This window comes from Formica exsecta, unplaced genomic scaffold, assembly GCF_003651465.1.
Source record: "Formica exsecta isolate Colony F162 unplaced genomic scaffold, ASM365146v1 scaffold72, whole genome shotgun sequence".
Lineage (NCBI taxonomy): Eukaryota > Metazoa > Arthropoda > Insecta > Hymenoptera > Formicidae > Formica > Formica exsecta.
In genome coordinates this window covers 2,417,468-2,436,461 of record NW_021853485.1, presented here as the reverse complement: position 1 = coordinate 2,436,461, position 18,994 = coordinate 2,417,468, and the positions used below count along the sequence as shown (strand labels likewise).

General features: G+C 35.3%; 1 protein-coding gene across 2 annotated transcripts in view; it reads right to left on the bottom strand.

The window, feature by feature from the left end:
- The window catches only part of LOC115243639 (uncharacterized protein DDB_G0283357-like), a 40,342-nt gene that overhangs the window by 11,596 nt on the left and 9,752 nt on the right, over positions 1–18,994 (bottom strand). Inside the window, exon 1 of one of the 2 annotated variants that reach the window (XM_029820780.1) lies at positions 15,873–16,269. The exons of the other annotated variant lie outside the window; for it this stretch is intronic. Within the exon in view, the coding sequence (XP_029676640.1) occupies positions 15,873–16,059 (187 nt within the window). The 5' untranslated portion in view covers positions 16,060–16,269. Of the gene's footprint in view, positions 1–15,872; positions 16,270–18,994 lie in introns of those variants that run through there. 2 annotated transcript variants of the gene reach the window in all.

Sequence of the window (18,994 nt, the reverse complement as noted above, 5' to 3'; positions counted from 1 at the left end):
TTCGATACTTTAATAGAAGAATCGGCAACAAATTGTTAACAGAATGTTATAATAAAATATGAAATGCTATTGAAAATATAATATTAATTATTAAATTGGAAATTTATCTTCTGCATACATTATATTCTTTGTATAATTCTCACCAAAGCCGGTTTCTGAATGTATCACGTATCAGATTAATACATCCGTTATAATGTCTAACAATGTTATTTAAATCAGGAATATTCTATTAGAACTTGGTATGTGCCTCGATTCGGTATGATTTATTTATAATGCACACGTATGACGTCATTGTAAGCCATTAATGTAAATGAGAGTATAGGACGTTATGCTAATGCTTCATAGAGAGAGAGTGCATAATAATAATAGCACCATCTGACGACCTTAATAACACGATGAGGAAAAAAATATGTCACCGCTGCCGCAGGATTTGCGGAATGGACGTCATGGATTTTCTACATCGAGATGCTGCTAAAAAATATCGAGATTAACGAAAATTTTATTGTCCATAAATTAATATTATCTTTTATATCACTTCTTAAATGATTTTGTATAACGATTATAGCTCGATCATCTTAATTTTGTTTAACGAAAAATATTATTGCACAAATATACATATAAATGTCTTTTTTCTCTCATTACTTATCAATATTTAAGAAGAAAGAAAGACTCTAAAGCGACGATATAATCATATAATTCATTTGGGAAATATACATTAAAACCCGCAGCTGAACCCTTTTGTTTCTCAGCAAAGTGTTGAGTAATAGTTCCTTTACTATTTGCCGTTTATAAGTAAACAATGGGAAGTTGTATAATGGACAATGGGTTAAATATATACGGAAGAAATTAATTTCACCAAAGTAACACAAAGTATTATCGATGTCAGTACCATTGTAAGAGTATACGACTTTGAAAAATATAATAATAAATAAAAAATATAATAATAAAATAAGTGTACGCGGTTATTGAACAATCGAGAAAGTTAAATGTAACTAAAGTAGCAGCTAATACAAAGCGGATCCGTTAGCTTCATCCGTTAATTTAACGTAAAACACTTTATACAACGCGATTAAACCATTTAGATGAGCGCGCGCGAATCTGCCAATAACTCGTCTCACAATTAAATTATTTCTTCGGTTCACACACACACACACGCCCAAAGGCTATGTCGCGCACATCGATGACATAGGAAAATACGATTGAAGGGCGGAATTCGCGCAACCAGACCGATATGCGAACCAGACCGCGAGCTATAAATACGGGAGCGTTACGATATTCCCATCGTGTAGCGGCCGTGGAGCAACATCATACGTTTCAGGCGTATATTTCCGTCGGTGGTAGAAGCTTCCGGTCCCCGCGCACCATCGGCACGTGCATTATTCACGAGGATGTGGGCGTCACGCGTAATAATTTTCATGGGATCGACCTGCACTCGATACGTTTATACTGGGTGTGTAAATGCGAGCGTGTACATGTGCGTCACGCACGAATTGATCTACGCGTATTATACGTTGCGTATGTATATATCTCTCTTTTTAAAAACGGTGTGAATCCAATCTCAAAAATTTTGCATAAATGAATATATCATGAATATATTATTTTATATTTTTTTATATTTTAGAAAATTCTATACTGCTTCCGAGATAATATTTATATTTTTCTTTAGTTTATGTACTCTCTGACTGATATCAATTTTTTAATACTATGTATTAATAAAAAATTCGTCGTTAATGCGTATATTTGTCTATATTTGAGCATGTTCTGATGTATAAAAAGTGCCAATAGATAGGTCTCGTTGTTGACCCATGAAAATTTTCGCAATAATTGGGCACGATTAACTACTATAATAAATCACAAATTAAATGTAAATTGTATTCGCAACTATTCGAATTATCTTTGAGATCGCGGCAGGAAAATATCGGAAATATATTAAATTCAATTTAATTATCTTAATTCCTTAATGCCGATTTGTTACGCTCCAGCCAACATTTATTCTTTTTATCGCGATCAATGTGCGAAATAATTGATAATAAATAAAACGGACGGATTAAAGTTCGTCGACAAAAGTTCGTCGACGAAAGTCCGTCAAGTCCGAATTTTCCTTCGCTCGATAATCAAGATAGGCTCGCGCCAATGCACATGTCATTGTTACAGTCGCGTCGTCGCGCACGTGTTGCACGCGGTCAACGCACGTATGTATGTACGCGCAGACACGCGCGATTACTCTAATTGCGTCGGGAAGTCGAGGTGCGTGATTCACAGAGCCGCGGCCACAAAAACGGCTTATTATATTTAATGAAACGGCCGATTATACGAGGGGAGAGAGCGTTTCCGCCCCGCGCGCGCGCGCTTGTATGTTAATAATAGCGCGGCCTGTCGCCGCGACACTTACGCGCGATTACTCAACCCGGTTCGCATATATCGCAACGAGTCAAAGTCCCGGGACGAATTTCGCTCGGATTCCCACATTCAGCGAGCTCTCGACACTTGTAGCGCGGATTAACGTCTGGCGCGAATTTCCATTTAATCCTTAACGCATTAACCCGCCCGCCGTTGTCACACAGTCCGCTAAACTCGCATCTCTTTCCGCAGAATTTTTTTCATGCGGTAGAGGATTTTATAATTCGCGATATTTACGTACTGCAAATGTCAATTGTATATATGTATGTATAAAATATTATAAAGTTATACAAGAGATAATTTTTTTGTTATATAAATATATTCTAAGGACAAATTCACCTCTGAAAAAAAATTGTATAATGGACAGAGGATTAATATGCGACACGTGTCTTGTGTAAAGCGATGCTGAAGATTAACTTTAAGCGAACTTTAATGTCATTTTTTAATGACATTAAAATGACGATGTGCAGTCGCGACGATATTACATCTACCATCAGGGGGGGGGTAATCACGATTAAATTAACTTTTTAAATCCATCTACTGGTAGTATTATAATCTATATAAAAAAAAAAACAGGAAGTCGTTAATTTAGAATTAAATAGACATAATTTCATACGTCTAGTAGATATTTTTCTGAACAAATTAGCATGTAAAGGTGATTAATCATAACTGAAAGTATTATTAGAATTATTGTAAAAAAAATATTGTAGAAAATTTTATTATTCACATATATACGTTAATTATAATATAAATAACTATTCAGAATTAACGTATACTTCAGGATCGCATCAGGATTTAATTTCCGCGCGGCTGTGTAAATTCCACTTTTCGACATTAAAATCTGAATAATTTCCCGATGTCATCAATAACGCGATTCAAGTACGCGGAAACACCATTGTGAAGCAACGGCGCTAAATAAGCGTCAAATGTAAGCTCATTCATCGCAATTAGTAACCGTTATTTACCGTAACCACACGGTCGATTGTCACTCGACAAGAGGGCGACTTAAAAGCGAGAATACGCAATTATCGAGCTTTTTACACGATTGTACGAGCGTTGCACTTCGCGTGCCGTTCGCACAACAATGTATCCGTATAATATTGAAAGCGAGCATTGATAGAGACTTAATAGCCAAGTGGTAGCTGTCCAAGTAGTAACGCACGCTGGGAAGAACGATTATTCCCGGGTACGAGTCGAAGTCATCCTTTGTCGAAGTTTTGCTCCCGGAATGAAAGAGAGAGAGAGAGAGAGAGACAGAGAGAGACAATTCGCTTCCAACAATGAAGTGCTTCGCTGACAAGGAGGTCTAATTACGCACCTCGTAAATTATTGACGTCGCACGTGCGTCGTCGACAGCTCGTAAACCGCGTCTCTCGATTATTAGCATTGACTGACGCTCGCGCGACTCGTGCCAGTGAGTTATCGATGCCTGATAGTTCATAGCCGAACAACGAGACGTAAATATAAATGCATGAGTCAGTCATTGTCTGCAGTATAATGTGTCACCGATTGAATGTTTCTCCGAAGAGAAGTCCAAAGTATATTCGCGTTGCGAATTATCGTTTGAAGTTACTGCATTCGGGGTGATTGAGCGTAATATTGTATATATAATTATATTATATTATAATATCACTATGTACATAATTTTACGTAAAATTTGTAATAGAATAATATATACATTTAAAATTTCTATGCCCAAAAAATATTGTATATAAATATGCGTCGCTGTTTATTATTTTAAATTCTCTTCCAAGGTTTTTTCCTTTAATCCGATGTCAAATCTTTGTCTTAATATTTCGTAAAAAATATCTAATACATATAAATTATATAGTCATTCTTTCTCTTATGCATGAAAACTTTCGGAACTCATCTATTATCTAAAATACACCTCTTTTATATTTTGTTTCACATATTTATACACATATTTTCAAAACGTTACAACACTTACAATTAGAAGATATACTCGGTCAGAAACGTATCGTTTCTCCCGACGCAAGTATTGATGTAACAAGAAGAAAAGAGGCACACTATGCTGTGATAAATCGGGAAATATTTTTCTTTATTTTTTTAACGAAAGGCGCCAACGTGTAAAAGACGACGTCGGCCGCGCCATCGTATTTATATATATTTCGTTATCTAAACTTAGCCACGAAATTCGAGTCTGAATAGAAACGTCATCCCATCGCTTAATAGGGAATCGAATGGTCGAACGGGACTTTCTTTATCCATTGCGAGCGTCCTCGAGGAAGCGAAAAAAAAAACGCGTGCCTCGTCCGCGGAATCACTGAATCATGCCGAAAGATATTCTGCGAAACAACGCGCATAAATCTCGCGAGATAACGCGATAAATAACATCGACGCGGCCGATGGAAATATTCAACTGGAATCTGGAACGGGGTCGACGAGACCCCTCCCTTCATCCCCTACCCCATTTCGCTTTTAATTTATATATCATACATTCTCTCTGAGGCTCCGGAAAATTCGTATGCATCAGATGTCTCGTCGCAGCGTAATCCCACAGCGAATTCGTTCCCGCGTAAAACAAGGATGTCGACATCAGCAAACCCCCCCCCCCTCCCGTATTATTTATTATTACGCATTTAAAAATATAACCCTAAATTAGAAACGTCATCCGATCGCTTAATAGGGAATCGAACGGTCGAACGGGACTTTCTTTATCCATTGCGAGCGTCCTCGAGGAAGCGAAAAAAAAAACGCGTGCCTCGTCCGCGGAATCACTGAATCATGCCGAAAGATATTCTGCGAAACAACGCGCATAAATCTCGCGAGATAACGCGATAAATAACATCGACGCGGCCGATGGAAATATTCAACTGGAATCTGGAACGGGGTCGACGAGACCCCTCCCTTCATCCCCTACCCCATTTCGCTTTTAATTTATATATCATACATTCTCTCTGAGGCTCCGGAAAATTCGTATGCATCAGATGTCTCGTCGCAGCGTAATCCCACAGCGAATTCGTTCCCGCGTAAAACAAGGATGTCGACATCAGCAAACCCCCCCCCCCCTCCCGTATTATTTATTATTACGCATTTAAAAATATAACCCTAAATATATAATATATTTTGTATAATAAAATATGTATATTATTACATACACACATACACGAGCTCATCCAAAAAAAATTATTAATGTAACGTTGAAATAAATTTTGTTATTGTTTCTATGAATTTTCAAGTATATTTCCACACATTTTAATTATTGTCACTGAATAGTTATGTAATTAGATAATTATAATATTTCTAATTACGCGTAACTAAATAATTATGATTTTTGTTTTCTAATTTTATACTTTCTGTGCATATATATTTGGCCATTTTTTAAGTGTGTAATAAATATTTATATAAATTTTAATATTGTGTATGTGTGTTCGCGTAAAAAAAGTTAGAATAATTAAAAATATGTGTAAATATCCATTTAAAAAAAATAACTAATAGATTGTTTTCAAATATACATCACGTTTAAATAACAATTACTTTCTTCGTCCGAATGACACAGAATTTTAAAAAATAATCGATTTACGTCAAATTGGTGACCTCAATAAAGACATTCTTTTGGTAGACCACGATGTTGTAATTGTTAATTACAACGAGCTGTGTACTGATTATCGATGAATCTGATAGGAAAGAAAATTATCGGAAGATTAACTAGAGCACTATAAGTACGATAAGAGGCAACGTCAACGTCGCCAGACAAGATCTAGGTCTAAGACAAGATCTTACGATATCAATTCACTGACAGATACTAATCGAAAACCGCCTCCCCCTTCCCCGCAAAAATTATCGCTCATCGGAAATTAAATCTTCACTTAGATAAAAAGTTTCTTCGCGTCATCTTTTTGTCCAATCATTTCGATCCATTATTGGAATCGTCCTCTAAGAAAAATATTACATACTAAATACCTGCAGCTATTTTTATAATCGTAAACAATGATTATGCAACAAAATATGTAAGAGTGCTCAGCACGGGGAGTAGGCAACGATTTGCAGAATGTTGTCGATTTATCGCGATGGTATTTTTGAAGTCGGGTGATCTATTTTAAGAGATAATACACTGCTTTCTTAATAGGCCCATAAATCATATTGTTATCTTGACCCGCCCTAAAAAGAGCTACTTTATTATGATGTGCAGTGAAATGTTATCGCGCGTTGTGAAATATTGTGGAATATTGAGATCAGTTATCCGAGAGAATAATAATTTATCTTACTATGATAATAAAAAAGCAAATTCGCGCACTCTCATGTCTAGTATGTATTAAATTATTTTTCTCGTGTTAACTTTCACATTAAGCGAATAAAATTCGTAATAAATGTAATGTGTGTTAAGTGAGATATTAATTAAAAGTCTAAGAAACAAGTTATATTTAAGAAATCAAATCCTTTCTTGCCATTTTCTTTTAATTCCTAAACATTATTTTTTATATATATCCCATATATTAATATTTTGCTTTTCGCGTTCATATAAAGACAATAGATCTGGTAAAATATATTAATTGCATGTAAAGCAAATGATGCGCGATCCAATGAGCGCTGCAATATACTCGTATTCGACGCGCTCGACCGGTGCAAGCGCACCAAGCGGACGCGATTCGAGTGCATGTGCACCGAGACGTGAATTAAAATGCATGACCATACTCTGCGAGAGGGAACTCATTTAAATTTGTGCCGGATGGATGAGCGTAGGAGAGAGTGCCCGCGCAAAAGGATCGAAGACGAGTTTTATTCCACGCGACACCGAGACAGGAATATCGAACTTTTCGGCGGAAGAAAAGGCACTTCTCCCTCTTCTGTGATATTCTCACTATGTCGATATCTCGAGGTCGTCGCGAACAGGTACGAGGAGCCACGGTTGCAAAGTCTCGAATTACGGTCGGCGGGCGCCCCTTATTCCCCCCCCCCCCCCCATTTCCCCCTGAAATCAATACCGCCACGACCTACGATTGATAGCGTACCCCAGCAGCGCGCTCCCCATTGTATTCATCTATATATATATATATGCACGAGAGTAAGTAAAATAAAGGACGACGATCACACCATGATCCCCGTGGCCTCCATTAGAGCCCAAGGATAATTCTCGTCCGCTGGAAAATGTAGTAGTCCAGACGGCGAGGCGCGATGGAGGAACGCGCCAAGGATGCGCAGGAATAAAGGGAGATCCTCTTCTCGATGAAAATGCGAAAATGTACCCTCGACGTGCCAGCAAAATGAATGTTCGAGCTTGAGCAACGCTTGACCTACTAACATAACTGAGGAAAATTGTCCTTAGACGCCAGACATGTTTCGCTAATTGCATCGGAAACAGGCATTAACATCAACGTCTGTCAAAGAATTCAATTACCTAGACAAAACTTTTCAATATATAGTTTTTTTCTCTCTATTCGGTATATTTTTATCCGAACTGCGAAATTTCTTAACTAAAGTATCTATAGTTGTTTGTTTGCTTAATTCAATTCAGCGTAAAAAATCTTGGCAGCTGTCGGATAATCGTCCGGAGTTAGTTCACGAGGATTATGACGTTTGTTTATTTATTGCTCTGCTGAATATATTACATATTACAAAATTAAATAATCGCGAGGAGAGGGAAGGAGAGAGAAATAGTATAGATTAAAGATTCAATTATTAAAAAAAAAAACTAATTCTATAATAATTTCGCAGATAATAATTTTTGCAACATAGTAGTTCTCTTTTCACATTCCCTCGAAAAATTCAGTTAAACTATTAACTCGGTTTATACGTAATAAATAACTGATATTAGCGTTAAACTGGTCATCTAGTACAAGCTTCCCGAAAATTTATGGCAGATATCAACCGACGTTTATTGTTTCTCGATATTTATTTTTTTCGATAAGGCTAAAAATGTAAGCACATAAAAAAAAAAAAGAAATGTGTAACAAACAAAAAATGTGTAACGTATATTTCTGCCCGAATATACTTTTTGTAAAAGCGTAGACATAATCGACTTTCGCCTTCGTTATAATAAAAAAAGAAATAAAAGAAATCCCGATTGTACAAAAGTTAGATGAAATCGAGTTTCCAAGTTTCAACCACCGGCTGACGGCGCCAAAAAGACAATTTCGAGGGAAAGTTGATTCTTTTTTTCTTTTTTTTGCAACAGAAAAAAATATCCTTAAACGACAGCACATCGTCACGCGAACTATTTCGCGTTATTTGGCTGGATATTTTTCCTACAAGACGCAGATGGCTCCAAGGATGCGGCGTCCTTGGCGGGCGCTAATACGCGTCTCTTTCGACGATGTCTGTTTAAGAAGTTTCGAACAAATTTGCGAGAGACGCAGCATTACCAACCATCTCCAAATGTCTGCCTTAAAAATTATGAACTAACACAATTTGCAAGTAACGTAACAACTTTCATAATATTAAATGTACGTATGCATCAATTCATATTATGTACGCGTTCAATTCCACTTACTTTATAGCGATTTAATTTTAACGAGGATTATAAAAATTACGATAATTCTAGCTAATTATGTTAAGAGCAGAATCAAATCCGTCGCAAATATGTGAGAGATGAAATCTTCCAATAAAATATTAACGTTCTTGTAACGTTCAATGAATATATTTCAATATGATTTCAGTTCGAAATTTTATTAAAACTTTTACGATTGAAAGTAAATACAGAAGCGGCTCCATCTAATTCTATAACGATATAAAAGAGATATGTTTATACTATGAAAATTTTAAATTGTATCTGCAAATATACATTGTTATTCGCGTCGATGCATTCTTTACACAGCTTGTACTACGATTGTGATAAACAATTAATCATCGCTCTCGTGTGGACTATTTTTGCGTTTGTACTTGAAACCGAACAGTCTGAAACTGTTATAAAGTGCAGGCTAATAGCAGTTAGCGGAGTCTTGAGACGTTTTGCTTGATATGAGAACAAGTTTCGCAAATAGCGGCATGTTTCGCGTCCGTGTATTTTTGCAACAGAGCTTCATACGATCTTTGATCATGTCGAGAAATATAATCTATCGTTAGAATATCGTTAGACTTTAAAAAAGAAACTGAATAAAAACGTGTATCAATCATAAATAACAAATAAAAAATATACATCGATCATAAAATAAATGAATGAATGTACAATTTAATCTTCTAAGAAAATCGTCTAAGAAAAAAGAGAAATTATATTAATTCTAATGCATCGTTCAAAAACTTTTATGTTTTAATATGTTTTAACGTTATATTTCCAAAAGATATTTAAAATATTTCCAAGTACAAAATATTTTTAAAAATAGAATGAATAGCGAAATATCTTTCCTAAAAACAGTATATTTATCATACTCGCGTGTGGCATTGATAATGTATTCCCACGTTTCGGAGAACCGGTATCACATTGGTTAGTAATAATATTGTCGAGCAGTTTGTTTGTACTACCAAAGCTAGTCTTGTATGTTCGTTGCATAATAAACATTGCGTAAGCCGACCGTGATAGTCCTTTAGAAAAGATAAGTTTTTTACGTAATGATGATCTTTTATTAATTGATAAGAACCAAATTGTCGATCGAATATCATATTTGTTCGTCGTAAATTACTTAATCTTAATTGCTTCAAGAAACTAAAAGATAGCATAAAATTTCTGCGATTATTAATACCCTCTTTTAAATAATAAATATTTTTCAACTCTATCATTTTTTTTATCTCAAATGCATTTTTACGAGAATTTTGTAAGATTGAATAAAAAGAAAGTATAAAGACTCATATAATAATTTCGTAATTTGTTATCGCAACAGGATATTATCAAGAATAACATTTGAGAACTGGATAATGTCAGATTGCGAAGATGTTATTTTAAGGAGGAACTGGACGGATCAGTTACATCAAAAGTTAATAAATCTAATACCATTTCGAGATTCATGAATTTGATTGTGCAAAGCACTTTTTAAGCTATAAAATTAATAATTAATTTATGAATTAAAGGAAAGATTTTCCCTGTAGAATAGAATTTAATCTCAAAATATCGAACTAACTTTTTTATAGCGACCACGAAAATTTTATAGTAATTATACACAAAAATTCATAAAAATAAAAATTTTAATTCTACAGGGCAAAGCTTTACTTTAACTCGCATAAATTATTAATTTTATATTATAATATTAAATTCATGAATCTCAAAATGTAGAGTACTAGAAATTAGATTTATTAACTTTTGACGGAACTGATCCGTTCTTCATTAATCGCGCGGGCGGAAACACTCGTTTTTGTCTCGCCACGCGAGAAACGCGGTGCTTCCGAGCGGACATATTCGTCATCGGTAGCGAAAGGGTTAAAGTTACAAGAAAGGCACACTACCTATTCCCCTTTACTCCGCTCTAACTTTCCCCAGTTGGTTTAGTCATCGAGAAGCCGTGGAAACCGACTGTCCGTGACTGTCGTCACGTAGCGACGAACGTTCGGATCATCGAGGCTGAATTCCACTCGGTAAAGAATGCATGTCAATAATGCATGAATAACGTGGCCGTTCGCACGGGAAAGTATTTAAAAATATTTATATATCCGGCAATGCCAAAGTGAACATGAAAATTTAATCGTCCGCGGAAATGACCCAAATCTCGGCGGAAAGAGAACTTTTAACGATCTGTATGATTAATATGTATTCGATTTGACTACAAATAATAAGAGATTATTGTATTGAGTATTTGCAATCGCTAAATGATGCAAGTTAATGGCTCAATAATAACTGTTTGAATGAATGATACGTATATATATGTGTGTGTGTGTGGTTACAAAATTATATTGACATCCTTTGATTAACTCGTAATCGATTCTGTAGTAAAAGTCTTTTTACGTTAACGTAGTATATTAATAATGTATATAAGAGATAGGAGAAAATTTGATAAAACTTTAATATTAAATTCACCAATAAAAAAATTGTGACATGTAAATATATTCTTATAAATATCTGTTATAGTTAATATGTTAAAAAATGCTTTTATTATTAATACATTTAAATATGTATATTTGTTGAATATTAATATATGAACTGTGTGTGTGCATAAAAGCCATATGGAAATGTATTAATCTATCGATCATTCATTATTACATTTTAAAATTTTTAAATCAGATAAAGCAAAAAGCGATATTAATACTTTTATCGTCAATGAAACGCACAGCATTACATTTTATCATTTAATGCGACAACGTAACTATATTAATAAATCAGTCTATAAAAATCCAACACGAACGTATAATATATATAATATAATATTTCATTAATAAAATTGTAAACCTTTTTATCCCATCCCTCGTGAAATTACATTTACATACATAAACATATCGATAATACATATCAATTCTATTAATAAACTCTAACTAAATTATTATTTAATTATTATTTAATTACTACATCATATTATGTCAAAGTCGTATATCGAAAAATAGACGCGTATCTCAGGAAATAGCCTGCAATGCGATAAGCATGGTTAATTATTGCGTTCAATTAATGACAAGGATAAGTTTAGGTGCATTAAGCTCGGTTCTATTATCAGCAGCCAGAGAAAAGCTTGCGATTTTTTTAGAACACAGTTGATTGTGTCATCTTAAATTTTTCATCAGTTTTTTTACGCGCCAACTCGTTTTTTCTAATAATATTCGCTATCAATATAAATGTGTTTCTTTGTGTTCCAACAATGTTGAAATGTCGATAATCTCTCTTTCTCGTAATCCCTGGGCTTTTAGTTTAACCTTAAAGCTCAAAGCATCTGATCCACGTGCCATATTTTGACATAGCGTTTCCTGTCATACATCAGTATGCCTAAATAACTACGTCGTACTTTTGTATCTCGCCGTATCAAGGTCGCCCTGAAAACTCGCCTTCGTGACTATTGTCACGTCCCATCGAATGTCCTGCGAGCTAGAGACGCACGTATATTTTGTAGCCAAAAAGAGAGAGAGAGAGAGAGAGAGAGAAAAAGAAACACGTTCGTGAGAAACAACGTTAGGAAAGAGGTTGACAAACTTAAAATGTGACGCGGGTCGATTCTTAAAATAATACCCATCGCGTGACCGTCCGCGCCTCGTCATGCACATATTCATCACGGAATTACGTAACAAAGTCGAACAACAAATTATCCACCTGTCCCACCTGCCCCACCGGTGCAGTAGATCGAGTTTACTCGGGTAAATGCACCCGAGCGACGAAAAAGCAAACGCTGCGCAAGCGCGCTCGACGTGACCGATACGTCAAAGATTTTCATTATTAGGGCAAGAGGAGAAGCGACCTAGAAAGACGCACAAGCGTGCCCTCCTCGTACAAAAATAGCTCGCGCATACATTTTGTTCCGAAAAGATGCATAAAATGCAAATAACGTATCAATTTCTTGCATCGATAAGCGTTTGTATATTACTTTGTATATATATTTACATTAAATTATAAGTACTCGAGAAAAAATGGTATATGGTCGGATATAAATATACATGATTATCTGATAACATATATAGTAATCAGCGTTAAAAAATACAAAAAATAGTGTAGTTTCAAAAAAATCGGAGGGTTCACCTATTCGGAACTTTATCCACTTTATGTGAGATCGTATATAACATACATATGTTATCAGATCTTTTCATAACTAATTATTATATTCATATCAGATCATATTATATCATTTTTTCTCGGATAGATAAAAAAAATGTGTGAATATGTAAATACAGAGTAATTCAATGTATTTATTTTTATAGGGCATTAAAAAAAGATCGTTTTCGAAAAATATCATGGTTGTCAAAATTCCACATTTTTAGATAAAACCCATACCAGTGGTATAAATCCGGTATTTTTCGGGAAAAAAAAAACTAATCCTTTTTATTAAAAATGTTAAAATAAATGGAAAATCTTTTTATATCGATTTATTCAATTGAGAAAATTTGCGAAAATTTTTTAGATATTGTCGACTTGCATAGCAGAATGCGGAGAAATTTCGCGATTTCTGTCGCAATCTCGTATTCGTGAAGTGTCCGAGCGGCTCGTTGATCACGATCGGCGAATTTAGCTATGTTCGCACGTGCGTATAATCGCGTGTAATACCCGATTATGCGGCTTCTACATATAACGAGGTTAACAAACCGCCGACGATGTAAAAGCACCGGATACGCGCGGGTGTATGACTCATCGTCGATCGACGCGACGACGATAGACGCACACGACATTCCTCCGTGCGCGATTCCTTTCCCCGAGAGAGCAAGTTTGCAAGAAACGCGCTCTCGAATTAGGCGCCAGCCAATTTCGGACTCGCGCTATTATTTCTTCGCGATTTTACCCCGGCAAAAGTAGGCAATCGACTTTTCAAGCGTATATAATCGTAGAAAAATTCAACGGGATATATACTTTTTTTTTCAAGTTCAAGATTCAATCTCCCTCGATTTTCTATCACTCGCACGAATTAAGTAAGACGGCTGACATTTCGCCACAAATCAATAAAAAAAATTTCTTCCATTTTTATTACACTAAACTTCTTAAATTATTGAGCTTAATTAGTTATAGCTATATAATAGAACGACGTTAATAATTTTGATAAATATTATAGTAGCTTGTTTTACATAAAATCCGATTTCTACGAACGAGAAATATTCTCTTTTCTAAAATAAATAAAAATTGTAATATGTATGTTTCCATTTAATGCCCGAGAATATAACAACCTTTAGAATATATGATTATTCGAGAGAGAGTCTTTACTTATTTATAGATTATTTTTTCAAACAGAGCAATTCTTTCATTCAGTTATTACATAGTTTCATTATATTTAGAATATGCATTGTGTTACCCACAAGCACTTAAATATCTTAAGACGTCCCTGGACTGAGGTCGAGCACCTTCTTCGATCCACTTCTTGCAATAAGTATCTAGGTATCTTTGCACGAATAACGTAAGTATGAGTATAGGTCATACAGTTTCATCAATGTAATTCCGCACGAGTAATTTGTGATTACAGAGCAGCAGTAAATATTTCCTTGCATTTTGTGAAGTTTTAATTCACGTTTGATTCCTGTATATTAAAGTTTAAATAACGCAACAGTTCCCTCAATCATCGTTAAATTTGGCAGAGAACGAAATTGATGTTTGTAATGTAATATGTAAAATAAAACGATAGTATCGTTTATTGCGGGGTAGTGTTCGTCGAAATGATATTTTCCTTTTTTTTTTTTCACTGACAATACTCAACAAAATATAGATGCGTCATGTATGGACAAAACCATATGGACGTCATTCGCACATTTTCCTTAGATTAGACGTATAATGCAATTCACATTAGAGGATAAATGTTAAGTGGAGGAAGAAATAAAGCAGCTTATTTTGATTTCAAAGAAAGAACGTCATTATGTATACTTTAATTTATGCGATTTTGACGCGTGTAAAACAAATTGTTGTAACAACGTATAATGGAACATATTTTTCCAATAATAACATGACGATATAAAAGAAAAAAATATTTATTAAAAATATACTCAACGTAACAAATCTGAGAGCTTTTATAGAAAAGCATACAATTGCTAATTTAAATATTCGTTGAAACGTATTGAAACATATGTGCGAGAAAAAAGAGATACTTTAACGGAATTAAAAGGCACTGTGTACGAAACTGCGTGCACGGATGACTATTCGCAAGGGAGGCGACAAAATGCTCTCCTCTCTAAAAGAGAGTAATAACTCCGTGTTAGCTCGAAGCAAAAGCGAGGAGGGGGATAAATAGTTCGTTCGATTATCGATCAAAGGCGAGCGTGATAAAAAAAGCAGCTTTTATTTCGCGCACGCCTTCTCTCTCTCTCTCTCTCTCTCTCTCTCACTCTTTCGATGAAGCATGCATCTCCGCAGGCGCGTGCACAACCTTAACCTTTATTCATGGCTATTTTTTTTTCAAGATAAAGTTGCACTTTTGCGTAATAAATGTATGTCCACGATATAGTAGACTTAGAAATGCGCGTACTTAATTTAAAAAAAAAAAAGAAAAAAAAATTTTTTGATACACTTAAGGGGCTGGTAAACGCGATAAATTTCGAAAGAGGATTTGAAAAAAAGGTAGAAGATATAAAAATCTTGAAAATATTATATACATAATAGTTTAAAAAAATACATACGTACTATAGATTTTTAAAGATCAAACGCAAGAATTGAGCCGCAGAGAGATTGTCAACTCACTATTACTATTTCAACGACAAAATGCGTATAAGTTAAGTTTGTGTTTCTCTTTTAAAAATTCTCAGATTAAATCATACTTTCCTCCTTTCTTTTTTTTATCCGCACGTGTTTTCGCTTCAGATGCATACTTGCAGTTTTCGGCGCCGACAAAAATGGCAGGCGCGTATTTATTTTCCCCCGCTCAATTGTGATTATTTTTTCGAGCGAAAACTCCCGATTCGCGGGATCGTTAACGTTATTTTAATCGAGCTTTCGCGTAAACGTAATAAGAAAAGCACGATAAGCGCGCGTGCTATCTCACCTTTCGCCCTGCGGGCCAGATGCGTTATGTTCTGCCTGAGCACCTTAAGCCACATCCTCGCCCCTCTCTGCTTGTTTTGGAAATCCGACGTACCGCCGGCGGGGAAACTCGCGCTCCGAGGGAGCACCGTTCTCGGACCGTGACTACGTTTCCGCAACACGCTCCTCTCACTGTTCCACCCGATCATAGATCTCGCGCGCGTATACACGTGCAACGATATCGTCGCTCCCGCCGCGATCTATCGCGGAAAAATCGATTTTGCTCGATCACGACTTCGGAGACTCCGGTGATGCGTCGCGTGAGATGTTCGCTCTTGAAATCGCCACGCGAGACAAGCGTCGATGGCGGGGCGTAGCGCCGCTTTTATATACCGGCGCCCACGAGCGCGTTATACGCAGCCTGCGAGAGCTCTACTACCGAGCGCGATAATATCGGTCTCGGGTCCTTGAGAGGCTCGTCTTGTTTACCCAGTCGGGATCGCGCGCACGTAGGGTACCGGAGAGGGCACGCTCACGCGCCTATTCACGAGCGGCGTACATTGGTAATTTCGCGCGCGCGCGCGCGCGCGCGTCAGGAAGCGAGGGATGCGTCATCCATTGTGTCGCTGCACCTACGGTGCGAGAAGGACGAAGGGCGGTGGGAAAAGGGAACATGCCCCCGGCGCTCTCTTCTAAGGGTTGAAAGACCCGGTGGATCTCTCGTCTAACGATAAACGGCGAAAAAATTTGCGAAACGTGTCCAAAAGGAATAACGAAACGATCAAGTTAGTTATTCGAAGAGAAGTCAACCAAAATAATTTAAAAAGATTATAAAAAAAGAAAACATGTATGATAATAACGGGACGATGGAATCGGGAAAATTAATTGAACGTGATATTCGATAATTTCATGTTATACACCGAGTAACAAATCCGATAATTCTCGTATCAATGACAACATATTTAATAATTACATATATAATTTAAGAGCTACTTGCAACGATTTATATTAATTATATTAACACGAAACTCATGTATAATAAATAATATTCTTGTCAATAATGTCTATTTTAGTAAGTATATTATTATATCGTGGCAGAAACAAATTAATATTATATAACTTTGGCTAAATACATTTTCTGCCTCGTCTTCTAAAATATATAAACATTACATAATAAAATTCTTTGCTACGCATAACCAACATAACATTTTAAATGAAAACAACGCTTATCGTAAATATTTCTGATATGGTTAAAGATAGTCGTATAAGTGGTTGTACGCGCGCTATCTATCTTTAAAGATTTAATAAAATTCTCACGAACAAATATTTATTAGGATTCGAAATAAGTAAGAAATAAATCGACGAGTTTATTAATCTTCGTCGTTTTTTTTTTTTTTCCCCTAAAAAACGTTTTCTTCCTCAAAAATACGAGAGATTAGAAAACGCTAACGAGCACGCAATATAGGTCAAAAGGAAACTCTCGGAGAATATATGTAAGCGAAAACATTTCAGAGAGATACATATATGAATATGAGTATATTATCGCAATGTATATTTAGCTCGTAGCCGGTAAACAACCAGTCACATTCCGGTATGCGATTAAAGGACATATGTCTGTTTAGCCCTCATCTGCTCACAGATAAATCCCGAATGTATATAATACACGTGCGATGCATATATGAAGATTTTTGTTTAAAAAATACGTCAATAAAAATTGTTATTATCTGTTTGGCCCGTTCTACAATAAGTCGTTAGTCATTAAATATAAGCAAATTGACCAACCACAGTCGATTATTCCGAGAATATTCTTGGAATAATCGACTGTGGTTATTCAATTTGCTTACGAGTAACGACTAACGACTTATTGTAGAACGGACCTTACTGGTATAATCTCTAATAATATTAAAAAAATAGATTTTTTTCTGTATAAATAATATAACAAATATATAAATCGAAGTAAACAGCTCTTAAATCATGTATATAATTACCGAAAATTGTTTACCATTGATATGAATTATTGTATTCATTATTCGGTGTATAATGTGAAATTATCGAATATCACGTTCGATTAATTTTTTTCGATTCTGTCGACCCGTTATTATCATATATTTTCTTTTATAATTATTATCTTATTAATTATTTTCGGGTGGAGCAAAAAAATCGGAGGGTTCACCTATTCGGAACTTTATCCTTATTTTCTGACTGTCTTTTCTTCGATTAATTAACTTGATATTATTCTGTTATCCCTTTCGGACACGTTTCCCGTCTCGAGAAATCTTATTGTTAGTCGTATCGCTACAAGTGTTCGAGATTGCAACTGGTTGCATCGAGAAAACGCGCTTCCGAATAATGGTGCGATGTGTATTCCTCGCCGCATGTTCTTCAACACCGATCACTCGTGTTATTTGGTAAACATGAACGAATAATTACGCAAATAAATTTATCGAGCTTAAAGAGGATCGCAAAATGCGTTGCTGCAATAAAGATTTCTACGCATCACGCGATAGGTCTGTCCGCCCCGAGCGTTATCATCAGTGATGTATCTATTCAAGCCTAAACATTGCAGCTTTTCCAATGTTTCATCAATCGTATGTATGGATGTATATTGCATGTGGTTGTATAACAAAAGATACAAATATTTTGCACCGTGTTATTCATCGCAAAAGAAAAAAATGAAGAATTACATATTAATAATATTCTAAAAAGCTCTCTCAATAATATTTCTCGTTTTATGATTCAAATTGTATGTATTTGTCCGCTGAAAAACTTGGTGTTTCTCTTTTGACCCGCTTCTAAGCAAAGATAAATCAATCACTTACCAAATTTACAGATGTAACAGTAATATATACAATTGATATTATTATTTCATTCTTTCACAAAACTTTTTCATAAAGATGTGAAGTTTTTTATATTCTTTCGGGCTACACATTTATTTAGTCATTTAATATAATAAATATTATTTAATTATATATTTTCATTTTGTCTTACACACACAAAATTATAGATTGAGGTCGATCAAATGCTAACTAGATATGGCGAGATGCCTTTTCTTCTATGGAGACTTCAATTATTTATTTATACATATATAAGCATTTGGAAGACACGCTCCCTGTAATGTATTATAGTACATACTTATTAGTTAAA